Source organism: Pipistrellus hanaki (assembly GCF_964339955.1).
Source record: "Pipistrellus hanaki genome assembly, chromosome: 15".
Taxonomy (NCBI): Eukaryota; Metazoa; Chordata; class Mammalia; order Chiroptera; family Vespertilionidae; genus Pipistrellus; species Pipistrellus hanaki.
In genome coordinates, this window is record NC_140517.1 from 39034013 (window position 1) to 39052712 (window position 18700).

At 44.3% G+C, this 18700-nt stretch overlaps 1 protein-coding gene and 1 long non-coding RNA gene across 2 annotated transcripts in view; one reads left to right on the forward strand and one right to left on the reverse strand.

Moving 5' to 3' along the window:
- Positions 1–11871: 11871 nt before the first annotated feature.
- LOC311633083 overlaps positions 11872–18700 on the reverse strand; it is a 114888-nt gene continuing 108059 nt past the window's right edge. The window contains exon 2 of the long non-coding RNA XR_014796897.1: positions 11872–12271. This is a non-coding gene — a long non-coding RNA (uncharacterized lncRNA). The remainder of the gene's footprint in view (positions 12272–18700) is intronic.
- Positions 14876–18700, forward strand: part of LOC311633075 (cell adhesion molecule CEACAM21-like) — a 64931-nt gene continuing 61106 nt past the window's right edge. Inside the window, exons 1-2 of the mRNA XM_084905304.1 lie at positions 14876–15011; positions 15815–16174. Coding sequence (XP_084761430.1) covers positions 14948–15011; positions 15815–16174 — 424 coding nt within the window. The 5' untranslated portion in view covers positions 14876–14947. The remainder of the gene's footprint in view (positions 15012–15814; positions 16175–18700) is intronic.

An 18700-nucleotide genomic window follows, 5' to 3' on the forward strand; every position in this document is an offset into this window, starting at 1 on the left:
TTTGATGAGAGGATGGTATTGTGATTATGTAAGATAACTAGAAGCCTGTTGCACAATATTCATGCAAGAATAGGCCTTCCTTCCCCTGGAGCCGGCAAGTCCTTACTTCTGTCTGAAGGATCGCTCCTGTAGCTCCTGCCACCAACCCCCTCCCCATCATAGCAGGTGTTCCATCCCTCCTGGTTGCTCCGTGCCTGCATATGCATATTAACCTGCCATCTTTGTTGGTTTGATTTGCATACTCTGATTGGCTGTGGGCATAGCAGAGGTATGGTCAATTTACATGTTGGTCTATTCTTAGATAAGATTTTCTTTTCACAGATGCAGGTAAAGTATTATGTTTGCAACTTATTTTCCAGTGGTTCAGCAAAAAAAGATATGTTTAGTATAGGGTAAAAGAGTTTTTACTTAGTTACCAACTTTTCTGCAAGTTTGATATTTAAAAAATAAAAAGTTGGGGATAAAACCCCATGAATGAATGTTAAGGAGACATAGATAGACTTTGGCTTAAAGACACTGGTATAATCTTTTCTGGTTGCATCTTACATTTATCTCCTTATGGACATCTGGTCTACCAAAGGAAGTGTAAACATTCTCTACGCCTGAACTGAATTTGGTTTTGCTTTACAGTTCTAAGAAAAAATTAATTTAATTGAGTCAGTATTTAGTGATACTATTAATGTGCTACTAAATTTAGATACTGGAACAGTCTTGAATAGACTCAAGAGGAAGAACAGTGAGAAAGAGTTTGTTTTCAGATGTGGGAATTTCACAATTATCTATATACTAGAGGCTTGGTGCATAACATGCACTTGGTGAGGGAGAGGAGGTAGAGGGAGGATCCCTCAGCCCAGCCTGTGTCCTTTTGCAGTCCAGGAGCCCTCAGGGATGTCCATCTGACAGGTTAGGCCTGCTCTCCACTGGGAGAGGGCCTAAGTTGGACATCCTTAGGGCTGCTGTGGAAGAGGCTAAGTGGTGCCCCCCCTGTGTGAGTGCACTGACTATCAGGGGGCAGCTCCTGCGTTGATTGTCTGCCACCTGGTGGTCAGTGCCCGTCATAGCGACCAGTTGTTCTGCTGTTTGATCTATTTGCATATTACCCTTTTGTTATATAGGATATAAAAGTGTAATATGCTAAGTGTCCAATCGATATGTTGACCATTACAGCTCTACCAGTCGCTGTAATGCACACTGACCACCAGGAGGCAGATGCTCCAACCTATAGGTTAGCTTGTTGTTGGGGTTTGGCCAATCAGGACTGAGGGAGACAGACTGGACATGCCCTGGAGCCCTCCTGCAGTCCCTCCCCAACTGTTAAGATATTTCTTCTAATTAATTTCCAAATTAGTGCATTGGGCCTCTAGTATGAGAAGAATAAGGAGTCTGTGAAAGCCACTTTCTTTCCTAAGAAACATCTGATCCTTTGCCACACATGCCATAACAAGAATTCAGATCTTTTGCCACAACAAATAAGCAGGAGGTTAAGATTTTTTACTGGGTGATCCCTAAAGAACTAGTATATAGTCATTAGACATCAGTGTAGTGTGGTCTTTTATAATCTCAGCAGTGGATTGTGAGCTATTTTTTTATTTGTCACTCAATGCAGATGGAAATGATCCTTTCATAGAAAGGATGAATATGTTGTGATGATAGCTTTTGGTGATGGAGGAAGTTACTGTCACACAATATAGTGGAGGGTCATCGATGCATCCTTTGGATTGATTTATGACTAAAAGGGGAATGTGTGGCAAAAGCGGCCCTGACAATCTCAGGGAAGGTCTGCAGGGTGGTCTTGCAAACTCAGAGACCTAAAATAACCACAAAGAATGGTCTGAAATTAAACTTTAACTAAAAGACTAAAAACAGTTAGGGTGGGTAGTTATGTCCTAGGCCAGTATCACTGACAAGGTGAACCTTTACCTTAACTGAGCCTCTCTGTCATTTTGCATCTATGATAACATATCCTTGAAATGTCTGGTTAACTTGTAACTTCCTTTTGTCCAGATCCCTTAGGGCATAACCTAATATGCCTGGGTGCTAGGACAGATGCCATAAATTCCTTCATTGTTATCATGTTAATAGTTGACTGTTGGCTATTCAGCACCCACCTAAGTATGTGTCTATCATTTTACTTTTTATCCAATTCCAGAGGTTTCCACAGGTTTCTTCCTCCTGTATCTTTAATCTATCACCAATGGATTTCACATAACTCACCTACATCCTTCCTTTGATTGCAATGTATAAAAATAGAGGAAAACCCACCACTCTCTGGAGAACTATCCCAATCTGTTGAGATACTGTTTCCTGGAAATCATCAACAGTTGTCTCAAATAAACTCACAAGAATTAAAAAAAAGAATAGTGGAGGGACTCACCTACACCATGCTGCAGGTGCAGACTCACAGGGAAGGGGTCACAAATCAGAACTGAGAAATCTGGTGTAATCTCCTAAAAGTCTCCCCTTTAAGAGCTCTGGCAGAGCATGGCTGAGCTAGAAGGCAAGCACCACGCTCCCTTTCTGAGGGTAGAGGGCCTGCACCACCCCCACCAAAGAGCCACCTGGATTTCTCAACAGAAACCTCAGGCCAGAGGGATTGGCAAAAAATATTCAAAGTAATAAAAAGCAAGAACCTGCAACCAAGACTGCTCTATCCAGCAAGGTACAATTGAAGGTGAAATAAAGAGCTTTCCATACAAAAGAAAGCTAAGATAATTCAATACCATCGAACCAGCATTGCAAGAAATACTAAAAGGACTGCTTTAAGAATAAAGAGAAAGGTACATAGGCATAAAGAAAAATGGTGTTAAATAAGTACATATCAATAATGATCTTAAGTGTAAACAGATCAAATTCCCCAAATGACATAGGGTAGCTGAATGGATAAGAAAACAAGACCCATATATATGCTGTCTATAAGAGACCAACCTGAGAACAAAAGATCCACACATGCTGAAAGTGACAAGATGGAAAAATATTCTATTGCAAATAGAAACAAAGAAAAGCTGGCAAAATAGATTTCAAAGTAAAGACCATAACAAGAAAGAATGATACTAAAGAGATTTATCCAATAGGAGGATATAACCCTGATAAACATATATGCACCCATATAGGAACACCTAAATATATTTTTAAAAATTCTTGGTGGAATTGTATGACAGAACCAAGATGGTAAATAGGTAAATGCCAGTACTCAATGTCTCCCACAACCACATCAAAATTACAACTAAAATACAGAACAACCATCATTAAGAACCACCTGAAAGCTGTCTGAATGGAAGTCCTACAACTAGAGAATTAAAGAAGAAAGCACAGTGAGACTGTTAGAAGGGTTGGAGGCTCAGCACAGGCTGGTCCCACACCCACGTGTGGCTTTTTAAAATTATTAATAGGGAAGGATATCTTGGCTGCAGAGGCCCCCTTCTGAGGAGCAATGGGTCCCAGCCCCACACAGTAGCCAAATATGAGTTTCTATCAGACTAGCTCACCTGTTTTCTCTACCCTGGTGATAAATTACAACCCCACTCCCTCCAGTTTGCAGCCCAACTCAGGCTTTTTGTAGTGACTTATCCATATGAATGGCCTGTCCTAGCTTAGTCTTTGCTAAAATCTCTCAAACAAGCAGCAACTGATGTCATTGTGCCCCAAAACCTATCAATAAAAATTCCAAGACACCACACTAACACCAGCCTGCCTGCTTCACAACTGGGCCTCAGCCTGGGCACTTCATAAGCCCAAGAAAAGTAGTAGTTATTTGCAGACCTCTCTGTCCTGGAGTAGGTAGATGGGAGACTCAATGGAATTTATATATATATATATATATATATATATATATATATATATATATATATATATATTTAGTTGAAAAACAGAAATTGAGAAACTTGACCCGAATAAAAAGAAGAAATGGTAGACCTTGAAAATGACTTCAGGTTTTCTCACTGTGCAGAATATAGTCAACCATGATGAAGTTATATATTTTACCCTTTGTTCTCCCTGCGTGATCTACAATAATAATCTGCTTTGTTTTGATATTTACTGCTATGTTGCTGATAATTACCTAAAAGAGAAGTTGGGGTGGTTCACTGAGCTGGAAAAAGTTTAGCTAGATCAGAAAGCAGGTCGAATTAAGCAAGCTTATTATCTCTATATAAAAGGCTAATTTGACTTGCTCATGTGTGATATGTATAAAGCTCTTGCTGGCACCAATCACATGCGTGTGTTTTGATCTGTCATTGTCGACTGTGAATTTGGTTGACACTTCTATTATAGAGAAAGGGCAAATAGCGACACTAAAATATTTTTTCTAATTAATTTCCTTTCAATGTGCAAGAATTTGTGCACCAGGCCAGTAGCATAATCTATAACCTACATGCGATCAGGAATTTGTTACATTTTGAACATTAGCTTGACCCTTCTTTGGCCTGGCCAACTCTCCAATAAACCTGATTTCTATACTGCAGGCTTGGGCCATTGTGTGGAGGCAAATGGACTCAAATATTAGGGTCCTGGTAACAACATTGCAGATTCCATTACTAAGGGGCCTTACCTGCCCAGCAAAGATCCTTAGAGTGACACCAACACATCAGGGGGGGAAAAAAGTGGTTTCAAGTCTAGTGCAGGGAGGGGTGGATCATCCACCTAAGGGTTCAGCCAGGCTTTCCCAGCACTGACTCTGTGTTTTTTTTGTTTTGTTTTGTTTTTTTAAGGTAATTTGGTTCTTGAGAAGGTAAAACATTAATTCTCCACTTGCTTTGATTCTCTAGACCAGAAAAATCTACCTTGAGCTGGGACTGCTAAGAAAAAGCACGGAACCAATGGCTGGTCTCAGGGTCCACAGGCACCTAAGACCCTCGTGGTGGAGGAGAAGCATGGCCTTGGCTGTGCAAGGACCTGCTGTGTTGTGTGAGCCTGATGTGACTGTATCACACTGTGCCTCCCTTTCTCCTGAATAAAAACAGAACAAAGGCTAAGTGGACTCTGGATTATCATGTTGTCTGTGAATTGACCTTAAAAGATCCCTGAGTACTTGACCTCAAGCCCAAGAGGAGACACTGACTTTAATGGCCACTACCATTATTTGACTCCATGAGAGAGAACCCCCTTGGCTGACCCCTGGTGGACAAGGAGCCACCAGGAGCATTTTCTCTCCTCTGTTCCTCCCTGGGGACCTGACCTTCTCCTTGGAGTCTCCTAAGTTCTCCAGGGCAGTAGGCTAATGGCCCGTGGACCTTGTCTGTCTCTGCTCTCCACGGTCTCAGGTGAAGGACCTGCCTGGATGTGGCTGTTGGAGCTGACCCAAGGATGGTGACCACCTCAGGAGAGTTGCTTCTCAGGCACCTGGGGTCAAGAATCCAGAGTTGTGACAGGTCTGGTCTCTGTGAGAAGAGGAAGGACACAGGCTGCTGCCCAGGTCCTTTGGGGAGAGAAGACTTTATACACACGGTGGAAGGTAGTGTCTGTTTTCTGGGAATGAAGAGAGATCTGATCCCTCATGGTTAGGAGAGCCCTGTCCTCCCTCCTGACTCTGTGGGACAGCTGTGGGTACTTGTTGGCCTCCTCCTATGCTGACACCAGGCCCTGGTGTACATCTGCTCTGATCCCAGGTGTCACACAGAGTGACATGCTTCAGTTGTGTGGTGTCCCACATCCACTTAAGGGTGTTTATGAAGCATCTGTGAGGGTGCAGACAGATTGCTTCTGACTCATCCTCACAGATGCTACTAGAGGGAGGCTTCTGTCTCATCCCCAGAGTAACTGCCTGGGTGGGTGCAAGGACTGGACCTCATCGGTCATCAGGGGTTAATTCCAGAAGCCAGTGCCCTGGCTTCACCTCTTGCTTTCACTAAGGTTCCACTCAACCTGAGACTCCCCACTTCCTCCTTGGCCTGCCCGAGGCCTCAGCATGGCTTCTCTGGCAGAGTTCAGGCACTCAAGGTGCCAAGTGGCCAAACCCTGTGCCTCACTGGCATTGGAAAGGGCCTCCAGGTCTCCTTAAAACATCTCTGAATACTGCAAGAGGACTGGAGGGCTTATTTGGGGGCATCACAGTGAGCGCTCTCAGTGTCCAGGTGTGCCCAGGAGCTGCCGTGAGAACTGAGTGTGACATCGGTGCTTTCCTGCAGGGACTCGGTTTTCAGACCTTCCCCTTATCAGTGTACTGCCCCCTCCCCCCAATGAGTCACAAAGAGTGCCACCAGACTCTTCCAGCCCCAGGCAAAACCACAAATCAGCACCCAAAAACACCAGGACATTAGGGTTCAGGGACAGCACCAGGGCATCCCCCTCTGTCTTGAGGACCAGGGGAGCTCAGGACTCAGCTGCCTTGCTGCTGTTCTTAGGTGGTGGGATCTGGGTGAGGGCGCAGGAGCCTCTAGTTTTTGAGTTTTTAAAAAAAATATATTTTATTGATTTTTTACAGAGAGGAAGGGAGAGAGATAGAGAGCTAGAAACATCGATGAGAGAGAAACATCTACCAGCTGCCTCTTGCACACCCCCACTGGGGATGTGCCCGCAACCAAGGTACATGCCCTTGACCGGCATCGAACCCAGGACCTTTCAGTCCGCAGACCGACGCTCTACCAGTGAGCCAAACCGGTTTCGGCAACCACCTCTAGTTTTGTATTTGAGATTTAAGTGGGGGGTTGGGGAGGGGAATAATTCCTAACAGGTCTCAAAATTGCAGAATGAATATAATGTACTGGAATGTTCTTTTAAGGAAAATAAATAACCATTTTTAATTTATCAGTAACTGTGTTGCATGTTTTATTTTTCTAGTTCATCATTTATATTACTTTTTTGTAGTTTAGCTCTTAGAAAATGATGAAAGCCATCCATGCTCCATGTTTTTGCTCATGAATGTAGATATTATGTGGACTTTTCTATGACTTTAAGGTAGGGGTGTCGAACTCAATCAGAGAAGGGGCCAAAATCTAAAATCCAGCCTAAATCGCGGGCCGAATGGTTTACTGAACAGTCATAAACTGACAATGTCATAAACTGACAGCGGAGTGCAGTGATGACAGCGCGGTGCGGGCCACATTGCAAGGCCTGGCGGGCTGGATTTGGCCCGCTGGCCTTGTGTTTGACACATGTGCTTTAAGGTCTCAAGAGTTCATAAGGATCATCTTCTGTGAACACTAACACAATTTCTCTGTCCATTTCGGCTATGTATCCTTGTTCACAGAGTCACATATTCCCTAGAACTGGAAAGCATCTGACTGCCATAAAAAAGGAAGTGTCCAAATGCTGTTGGTTGATGATGATGGCACTCAAGGTGGAGGTCTGTTCAGGATGAGCCAAGTCAACAGTTTTTGAGAATTTTCCCCTCAAAATCATGCACAGAAGGCACCTCCTGGGCCTGTCACATGTTGGGATGAATGGAGGACAGAAAGAGAGGTCAGTAATTTAAGTATCACACTCAAAAGTAGACAACAGATTCTGCCCAGAGTCTGAGAGGTGGAGGGACAAATGGTGAGGACACTACAAAGACCCAAACCCAACCCCTTAATGAGGGAACATTAAACATCCTGTAGTTCAGAGAGGGACTCAGGGATGGGGACAGGAGTTGTCAGCCCACAGGTGCTGGGAAGGAGACCTGATACTGTCGAGTCACCAGCTATTCCATTTTTGGGTGTTTATACATAAGGAATGATGCCACAGTATATAATTCTGAAAATATAGAGATACTCCTATGATATAATATTTTTTTAGTAAGGTCTTTCTTTGAAAAGATAGTAGGGATTTTATATTCATTGCTAAGGCTCTTGTTAAGATGGTAAGAACATCAGAGTAGATGGTGTAATGACATTGCACGTAAATTTATCATGTATTTTTTCTACCCAGTGACTGCAGAATTTCCCTCCCTGACTTTTCATGTACAACCCAGTGTTGTCATTCTGATTTGAATACCCCAGTCTTCCAGCTGGTGAGCTGTAATCACTCTAAATATGCCTCCAACTGATAAATCAACTTTGGGTTGATTACAGTTAATTTTTCTTAGTGAAGATGTCTATTTCTTCTCTTCTTCACACCTTGAGAGGTGCAGGTGTCGTTTGGTTACTTGATATTAGAGATCAGTGTAGGTCAGTGGTTCTCAACCAGGGGAGACTGTACCACCTCCTCTCCGGTCTCCCCAGGACATAGGGCGACGTCAGAGGAAATGCTCTTCATACTGGGGCGTGGAGAGTTCTACTGGAATCTAGTGGGTAGAGGTCTTGGGGTGTTGCTAATAATCCTACAGTTCACAGGACAGCCCCAACAAGAACTACTGGCCCCAAATACCACTGTTGAGGAGATGGAGAGCTCTGCTCCTACCTGCCACCAGCTGTCTGACCAGGCGTCCCCTCTCCCTGCTGTTCTCACCTCTCCTGACCCTGTCTGCCCCCAGTCCCCTTCTCTTGCATCTTCAGTTCCAGAGCTTCTGAACCTGCATGTGCTTTTTCTCCAAGGTCAGCCCTAACCTCTCAACAATTCCGTCCCTTTTTCTCCCCCTCTAGCAGGGATATTTCACTAGAGGGCGCTCGCGCTCTTGCTTTGGCTTCTGTGGATCTTTCCATCACCTGAGGTCAATGAATACAAGTGTTTTATGGCCACAAACCCAGCCCTCAACTACTCCTTAGATTTGCTCAGGGTGAAGCTCCTGCATCAAACATCAGGTTTCACAGGGGAGAACCTCACACAGGAACCAAACCCAGTACTCAAGTCATTAGGGAGAGGGATGGACAATGTAAGCTGGGCACTGAGGACCCTGGTGTCCTCTCCCCGTGAGTGGGAACTGGGGGAAATGACAGTGAGTCCATGGCCCTAAAGGATTGTATCACTCTTCTTACCTGTTCCTGCCCTCCCCACAGTAGATTCACACAGCAGCACAACTTACAGCTCCTCCCACTAGAGAAAAGGATGTCCACTCCTCCATTTGTCCCTAGGTGAGCTGCAGGTTTGCTCAGGCTAATGGGCTGCAGAAGGAGAGGTCTGGGTCAGTTCCAGCCATGTTTTCTCCCAATCTGCTGCAAGAAGTGTGCCTACTGGGCGACTAGGATGGAGAAGGACCCTCTGCAGATAGACTGAGGACAACAGTCATCCCACCCAGGATCCACACCTCCTGTAAAACATGGGGGAGCTGTCCCCCAGCACCCCCTTTACCAGCCCTGGGGATAAGGAACGTTCTCTTTTGATTTAATGTTATTGAATTTATTGGGGTGACATTGATTGATAAAATTATATAAGTTTAAAGTATATAATTGTATAATAAATCATCTGTATATTGTGTGTTCACTACCCAAAGTCAAGTCTCCTTTAGTCACCAATTATCCTCTTTTATGCTCTTTTACATCCCCACCCCCCTTCCCTTTGGTAATCATCATACTATTGTCTGTGAGGACTTTTTTTTCTTAATCCTTTTGCTTTTTTCACCCATCCCTCCAAGTCCCTCCCTTCTAGTCTATTCTCTGTATCTATGAGTCTGTTTCCATTTTGATGCAGTTCCATTTGTTTATTTTCTCTTTAGTTTCCATTGCTCTAGGAGCAGTATCTGTGAAAAAATTGCTTCAGCATATGTCTGAGATATTGCTGCCTGTGGATTCCTCTAGTATTTTTATGGTTTCCCATCTTAGGATTAAGTACTTTATCCATTTTTATTTTATTTTTGTGTATGGTGTAAGTTGGTGATCTAGTTTCATTTTTTTGCATGCATCTGTCCAATTTTTCCAACACCATTTATTGAAGAGACTGTCTTGACTCCATTGTATGTTCATGCCTCCTTTGTCAAATATTAATTGAGCATAGTGGTTTGGGTTGATTATCTGGGTTCTCTATTCTATTCCATTGGTATATATGTCTGTTCTTGTGCCAGTACCTCATTTTGAGAACAGTGGCTTTGCAATACAGCTTGAAATCTGGTATTGAGATCCCATCTACTTTGTTCTTCTTTCTCAGGATTGCTTTGGCTATTCAGGGACTTTTTATTTTTATTCCAGATGAATTTTTGGGACCGTTCTTTCTAGGTTTGTGAAATATGCCATTGGTATTTTAATGGGGAGTGCATTGAATCTATAGATTGCTTTGGGTAGTATGGACATTTTAATGATGTTGATTCTACCAATCCATGAACACGGTATGTTCTTCCATCTGTTTATGTCTTCCTCTATCTCTTTTATCAGTGTCATGCAGTTTTCCATGAATAGGTCTTTTACCTCCTTAGTTAAGTTTATTCCTAAGTATCTTAATTTTTTTGTGTACAATGATAAATGGATTGTTTATTTTAATCTATCTTTCTGTAAGTTCACTCTTGGTATATAGAAATGCCATAGATTTCTTGGCATTAACTCTGTATCCTGCTACATTGCCGAATTCATTTATTAAGTCTAATAGTTTTTTTATGGAGTTTTTAGGGTTTTTTAATGTACAGTATCATGTCATCTGCAAATAAAGACAGTTTAACTTCTTCTTTTCCAATTTGGATGCCTTTTATTTCTTTTTCTTGTCTAATTGCAATGGCTAATACTTCCAGTACTATATTTAACAGGAGTGGTGAGAGTGGGCATCCCTGTCTTGTTCCTGTTCTTAGGGGAAATGGTTTTAGTTTTCACCCATTGAGTGTGATGTTGGCTGTGGGTTTATCATATACTAGAGGCCCAGTTCACAAAATTCATGCATGGAGGGGGGAGTGTCACTCAGTCCAGCCCACATCCTCTCCAATTTGGGACCCTTGAAGGGGTGTCTGGCTGCCCTAAATGGGCAGTCGGATATCCCTTTCACAATCCAGAACTGCTGGCTCACAACTGCTCGCCTGCCTGCCTTCCTGATTGCCCCTAACTGCTTCTGTCTGCCAGCCTGATCACCCTCTCACCACTCCCCTGCCAGCCTGTTTGCCCCTTGCCTTCCCCTTCAGGCCTGGTCACCCCTAACTGCCCTCCCCTGCAGGCCTGGTCACCCATAATTGCCCTCCGCTGCAGGCTTGATTGCCCCCAACTGCCCTCCCTTACAGGTCTGGTTCCTCCCAACTGCCCTCCACTGCTGGCCACCTTGCGGTGGCCATCTTGTGTACACATGGGGGCAGGCATCTTTGACCACATGGGGGCAGTCTTCTTGTGTGTTGGAGTGATGGTTAATCTGCATATTACTGTTTTATTAGATAGGATAGAGGTCTGGTGCACGGGTGGGGGCCAGCTGGTTTGCTCTGAAGGGTGTCTTGGATTAGGGTGGGGTTACCCTTCAGAAATGGGGCAGACTGGAGGAGGGGCCAGCCATGCCCCCCTGGGACACAAGTGGCAGCCCTAGTATCTGGGATTTATTTATCTTCTACAATTGAATCTTTGTAGCCTAGAGTGGAGCCAAGCCTTCTGTTCGCTTTGTTGTGGCACCCATTTCTGTTGGGATTTATTTACCTTCTATAATTGAAACTTAGTAGCCTGGAGTGGAGGCCTAGGCCAGCCAGGGTTATAGAATCTTGGCTTCCTTCATCACCCTGGGTAACCCTAGGCTCTTGCTCTTCCAGCTCTATGGCTGCTGCCATATCTGTTGGCATTTATTTACCTTCTATAATTGAAACTATATTATCGAGTGGAGGCCTAGGCTGGCAAGGGCAGGCAGAAAGCTTGGCTTCCTCAATTGCCCAGGAAACCCAAGCCTCCCTCATGCTCTCTGTGGTGTTTGCCAATTTAATTATAATGTGCCTTGGTGTCTGTCTTTTGGGGTTTATTTTGCTTGGGACTCTGTGAGCTTCTTGGATTTGTGTAGGTTTTTTCTTCCCTATATCAGGGATTTTTCTGTCATTATTTCTTCAAATAGGTTTTCTATTCCTTGCTCAGTTTCCTCTCCTTCTGACACTCCTATTATGCAGATATTGTTTTGTTTTATGTTGTCCCAAAATGCCCTTAGGCTCTCTTCCTGTTTTTTAATTTTTTTTTTCTAGAAGCTGTTGTACTTGGGTATTTTTTCTTATCTTGTCTTCTAGCTCACTGATGCAATCCTCTGCTTTTTCTAGTCTGTTTATGCTTTCTATTGAGTTCTTTATAGCAGCGATGTCATTTTTAATTTCTTCTTGGTTCTTCTTCATTTCCTCTTGGTTCTTACACTATTGTTGCATTTCTCTTCCATTCTTTTCATTCCTCTTATGACCATTTCTCTGTATTCTTTCTATGACAGGTTGCTTACCTCCATTTTATTTACTTCCTTTTCTGGTGATGCCTGCTTTTCTTTCATATGTGGGCTATTTCTTTGTCTTCCCATGATTTCTCTTCTCCAGTTGTCTTGTTATATAGTTCTCTCTCTCCTGTGTTAATTGAAAGGCACAAATACAACACAATAAGGAACAACACAGAAGGCACTGAACACAAATGCATTCACGATATTAATAACCCCAAACAAAGGTGAATACCAGAGAAAGATAAATTAGAGGATAAAAAAGAAAGAAGAAGAGAAAAAAAAGAGGAGTGCAAAATTGAAATCAGGAAAAGGAAAAAAAAGTAGGAGAGAAAAGAAAGAGAATAAGAAAGAAGGGAAAAACTATATATATATGAAGAAAACTCCAACAGAACAGTCACTAATCCCATCAAATGCCAGTAACAAATACCTACAGATGAATGCAAACTACAAACAACAAATAACATCAATGTGAGGGAAAACAGAAGCAAAAACAAACAAACAGAAAACAAAACGAAACAAAAACAACAAAAAAAGTGAAACAATCTCACAAACAAGCATAAAAAAACTGATATAATCAACAATCAAGCAAACAACAACAAACAAAAGGACAGAGGGAAAAATTTTTTGGATGGTGATGAAAGAGAAGAGAGAGGTGTATATGGACTTTGAGCAGGGGATTGGGAATTAGATATATAAGCAGGGTGACATTTTAACAGGGGATAAAAAGAAGGAATAGGGAAAATCTAAAGCAGTAATAGGGTAAGAGAAACAGGACAATAAAAGGGGAAAAGTGAGGAAGAGAGTGTTGTCATAAAGGTAAAGTTGAGATAGAGTAAAATGATGCTAGAGGAAAGATGAAAATAGAATATAGAACACTGATTCCAAATTAAAATAAAGAGAAAATAAAATGACACTTTTTAACAAAAGGTAAAATAGTAGTAGTAAGAATACTGACTGAAAGTTGAGACCTCAACCAAAGGCTTGGCCTGATGCCAGCACTGATAATTTCATCTGGGGAAGGTTAAATGGCTTCTCTGAAGTGGGAGTAGTCTTATTTTCCTTATTATTTAAGCAAGCAAGCATTTTCAGAAGCCAAATAGCAGGGTTAAAATTTCAAACAGCAGTTTTTATATAAGATGGATGCTTCAATCTGAGCGATGCTGACACACCCAAGGCCAGGACATAGCAGAGGCCAGTTCTGGGGTGAGAAGAGCATCCTCTCGGGTGAAGAAGTCTCCATCAGCCTTGCTACTGTGCAAGTGTCCCACATGTAGGCTCCAGTTGCAAGTGCTCCCCCCATTACCACGTGGTTCAGGGTTTGGGTTCTGGAGGAGGCCACACACAAATAAAAGAGATTAGAAAATATTAATTTGGTGATATTGGGGGCCAGGCAGAAGTCCAACTCAAAGGGGAGGTCTCCACCATGCTCTGGCCTTGCAATCCCTTTTATTAAGATTTGGGATCCACCCATAGCCAGTAATAGCCAATCAGCAAGGATTTACATAAGACTGAATGTGGGAGTTGCTTTAGCTACCATTGTCTCTCCTAAACAGTGAGTGGTTGGCTCTGACCTTTCAGCGCTTCTAAGGTCAACCAGCCTTCCAGGTTCCTTGTCCACAGCTCTCTGCTAGTGACAACAATGGGCAGCTTCCGACACTACTGCATTTGTGCTCTAATTCTCTCATAATTTTTAAACAAACAAATTTAGATGTTTAGAAAAAATGTCAAGTGGAACACTAGCATGAGTTTATTAATAAGCATTAGATTTTCACTTCTGTGTTTTGTGGACTGCTGTATGTCCAGCTATAGTGCTTGAGAGAGCAGCATAAGCTGAATAAATGTGTGATAAATGACACACAGAAAAAAGAGGAAAGACAATGGGCTCCACAGGCCAGTAACATCCACCACCCCTGAGGGCACCTCCTGAGTCAGAATCTGCATTTGTCTTTGGCTTTTTAATTTTATGTTTTTGTTTTTTTTTTGTTTTTTTTTTTTATTTAAGTGATTGATTTTAGAGAGAGAGGAAGGAAGGGTGAGAGAAACATCAATTGTTGTTCCACTTGTTGATGCATTTATTGGTTGATCCTTGCAAGTGCCCTGATCTGGGATCAAATTGGCAATCTTGGCATATCAGGAGGAAGCTCTAACTAACTGAGCTTGCCATCCAGGGCTCTCTGAATCTGCTTTTGAACAGGATCTGCAGATACTCCTGTGCACAGGGGTGGAGCTGCCCTACTCCCAGTTCACGGTGTGAGCCTAGTGAGCATCCACATTAGCTGGGAAGCTGATAAGCAGCATTTCTACAGTGTTCTGTAGGTATTGCAGTCTTTACCACCTTCCACAGGTGAACCCATGCACAGTGGGGTGACATCCTGGGACAAGAGTTCTCCATGTCACCCCAGGCCATAAGAGAGGCCAAAGGGGGCGCTGCTGGCCAAAGGGAATTACCCCAGCCCCCACCTCCAAGTCCAAGACTCAAGCTTATCTAAAAAGGTAATGTGCCTATGGGGATGGGGGTGGGGTGAAGAATCACTGAGGATAAAAAGACCTCAGCAATTCCAGGATCTGACATTTAGATGTAAAGTAACCAGGAAGGTGGGAGCAGAGAGGCAGAAAGGAGAGGAGGATGAGGGAGGGTCATGGGCACAGTTCCCGCCCCCTGCTCATGTGACCAGGGAAGTGATCTTGTCCCTGGAGACGGCTCAGCAGGTCCCACTAGTAGGGAGAGCAGGGCCTGTGAGTGAGTGTTTCTGAACCTCAAGCTCTTCCCACTGAGGGAGGGACACAACAGACAGCAGACACCATGGAGTCCCCGTCAGCTCCTGCATCCAGAGGGTGCATTCCTCCACAGGGGCTTCTACTGACTGGTAAGGAGAAGACAATTTCTGGGAGTGGACAGGAAAAGGGGAGTCAGAGACTGGCTGTGTTCTCCTGGGGAGCACAGCACTCTGAGAGGGGACAGAGGGCTTCTGAGAGGACAGGAGAACAGAGTATGTTGGGGAGAGGGACATAGCAGCAGGTCAATCCCAAGCACCTAGATTATGGTAAGTTTTACAAGTTATTTATCACTGAAATTCTTTCTGAAAACTTGTTATAATAATAACAATTTGTGTCCAGGTGACACAAGAAAAACTTAAGCCAGGGGCACTAAGCATTGTTTTTATCTCCAACCTCAGAAATGGGCACATGCACCCCAGGGGTTACAGTACCCAGAGACTCATTCTATCACTCACAGGTGCTGGTGGTACAACAGCTCAGAGAAACCCCTTCCCCCATAGAACTCACCTTCAATGGAGAGGAGACAGACAAGGAAAGATCTAGATGTGATGTCAGGAACCCACAAGTGCCATGAGGAAAAGAGAACAGGGACAGGTCAGAAAGTGGAGACACATGTCTTTAGTGTTAACAGGGGTCTGAGCAGTGTCTATTAGCATTTCTGGACTTTAGGAGCCAGACAAGCACCTGGGAGTTTTCAAACAGTAAATAAGGTCAGAGGTGCTAAAGTACTGGTGGCCATGCTGTTGCATTTGACCACAGGAAATACACACACACACACACACACACACACACACACACACACACAAACCAAGGCTGAGAGATGTTCAGGAGCCAAAGCCTCCATCCCAATACAGAGCTCCAAATCTTGATTAATTTCTCTCCTTCCTCCTAGCCTCACTCCTAACCTTATGGAGCCTGCCCACCACTGCCCAGCTCACTATTGAATCAGTGCCGCCCAATGCTGCCGAAGGGAAGAACGTGCTTCTCCGTGTCCACAATCTGCCTGCGAATCTATTAACCTATAACTGGTATAAAGGGGAAATGGTGGACAGCGACCTTCGAATTGTATCATATGCTACAGACACTAGAATAATTACCCTTGGGCCTGCAAGCAACAATCGAGAGGCAATATGCCCCAATGGATCCCTGCAGTTCCAGAAAGTCACCCTGCAGGACACAGGATTCTACACCCTAGAAGCCATAAACAAAGATACTGAGAGCATAAAAGTAACTGGACAGCTCCGTGTATACCGTGAGTGGTTGTTCTCTGTCCTCTGGGTGTTGGTGGGGCATATTCTACTTCACACACAGGACTGACAGCCCTGGACTCACTCTGCCTCCATCCCCCTCTGCCTCACATTCCAGGTGAGGCATTTAGTTCAGGACTCACAGTGGAGACAAGTTTCCTAAGGTCAGAGTTTCCTTTCCAGATTCCAGCCCTACAGACATTCTCCACAGAGACAAGGTCCTGTCTGAGGGGAGTGACTCAGCAGAGGGAGATCAGTCTTATGCAGGCCCCTGGGCCCCTCCCAACCATGACACAGAGAACTACCCTGCAGGGCTCATGCAGGGCCTGGCCTGGGGAACCCCTGGGATCCTTATACAGAAGTTCAATTTAGGCAGGCTCCCCTCCCCCTCCCTCTCCCATCCCCAGACCTCTGTCCCAAGGCTCCTGACTCTAGGAAACCCTAGGAGCTTCTGAACAGTTGGGTTTGATCTGTGGGCAGCAGCAATTTCCTAGGTACCCAAGTCACAAGGCTCCTGAGGTGGTCACCAGCCAGGGCTCAGCCTCAGGAGCCACATCTGAGAAGGGATTGAGCCTGCTCCTTCACCTGAGATCATGTGTGGGGAGTACATGGACAGGTCACAGGCCATTAGCCAACTGTCTAGGGGACATAGGAAGTAAGAGGAACATGGTTTCCCCAGGGAGGAAAAGAGAAACTGTTCCTCGAAGCTCCTAGTTGACCAGGGACCAGCCCAAGACATCCTCTCTCACGGACACAAATAATAACAGAGGCTGTTAACTTGGGAAGCTCCTTTATTCTAAGCTTTAGGTTAGGAAATTGTGAAAGATTCAAGGTTCATTCACAGGCAGCATGGCAAACCTAGGACCATTTACCATTTATCCTTTTTCATTCAGGGAAAACTGAGTTGCAGGAAGATACAGTCACTCAATCAGAATCACACAGATGGCTGACCAATGTGAGTCATGCCAAGGCCTCTCCTCCACTCCAAGGGCCTTATGCTCTTCACCCTGGACAATATGACTGCTTCACTGCCTGTTTCACACACATGTATCCTCTTGACAACACCTAGAATACGTAAAATACGTGGAATACACTCAGATGGTGAGATCCACCAGCCACTCTACTTTCTCTTAGATGTTGCCCATTTGAATGAATTTGACTAAATCCAGTTGTTTCCTGGGTGAGAAGGAAAAGGAAGAGCACATGCCACATGCCCATGTTGGGGCTCCTCCCCATATGCCTGACTGTCCATAGAAACAGGGAGGGACCTTCATCCTAACCTTACTAACATGGCACATGTTCTTTCTACCAATGTGGAGTCATCCTTCCCTTTACACAGCAGAGACACCTGGACTTGCCCCTCTGGTCACTTTGTTCTCTTCCCATGACTCACTTTCTCTCCATTGCAAGGTGTCCCTGATGTTAAACCCACTGTGGCATCTCCATTTGGTAACACTGTGATCTGGTTGCACAGCAGAACTTGGTCTATGACCTTTGTTCTCTCTAGACAGAGAATCCTCCAAAATCTGGCCTTAGACCTTTGGGGCATGAAAAATGACTTCTCATATTCTTTCACAGTTTAACTCAAAATTTCTCTCTTAGCTGCAATATTTCCAGCAAGTTCATGGTCCCCCCTCTTTCTGTACATGCTATAGTCTGAGCGTTGAGGAAGGATCCCTTCCCTCTGCAGTGGCAGAAAGAACATTACAAACCAAGGGCAGAGAGCCTGGCTCTGCTGCCACCACCAGGCAGTTCCAGCCGTCCCTCACCCTTTTCTAAATCACTCCTGGACCCTGCTCTGCCCTTTCTGGGGTCACTGTCTCATGTCAGTCATCAGTGAACTGGGCAGACAGCCACATCTCGTGGCCCAGCAACCTGAGTACTGAACTGACCACCAGACTTGCTTCTGGTCTCCCGTGTATTGTTTCTGCTCAGACACCAAGTTCAGGGCCACACTGCACAGTCCTCTAGGGGTTTAAGGACTATGGGGTGGCCCATCATTACTCATCTCTAGGGTAGTCCTGAAATGGGAGGCTTCAGTGGAAACACATGTCGACCTGGCAATGAAGGAACTAGAAGGGACTCAGCACCTGCACATTCCAGGGGAGACCCTAAATCAGCCAGGCAGTCAGCTGGTCAGTGAGGAACCAGGACAGGTGCTGGGTGGTCTCTGACTTCCAGTCTTGTGTTTCTCTGTGATCAAACCCTGATATTTGTCTGACAACTGAGAAAGCCTTTACTTTTTCTCCCAGACATAGAGCCTTACATTCTCTGAGCACTCAGATCCTCATGCATTTGTTTGTCTTGTGATGCACAGACCGGCCTTATTCTTTTAAAAAGTTGGGTTGGCTAAGAGATAAGAGATGTCAACTCCGATGAAAGAAGCCTTTGGAGGAATATAAGGTAAAACACAGGGCAGTGCTCTCTCTGTTACATGGACAGAGGATTTCCCCAAACCCAGCATCACAAGCAACAACTTCAACTGTTAAGATAGGACCCTGTAGTGTTAATATGTGATCCTTAGGCTCAGG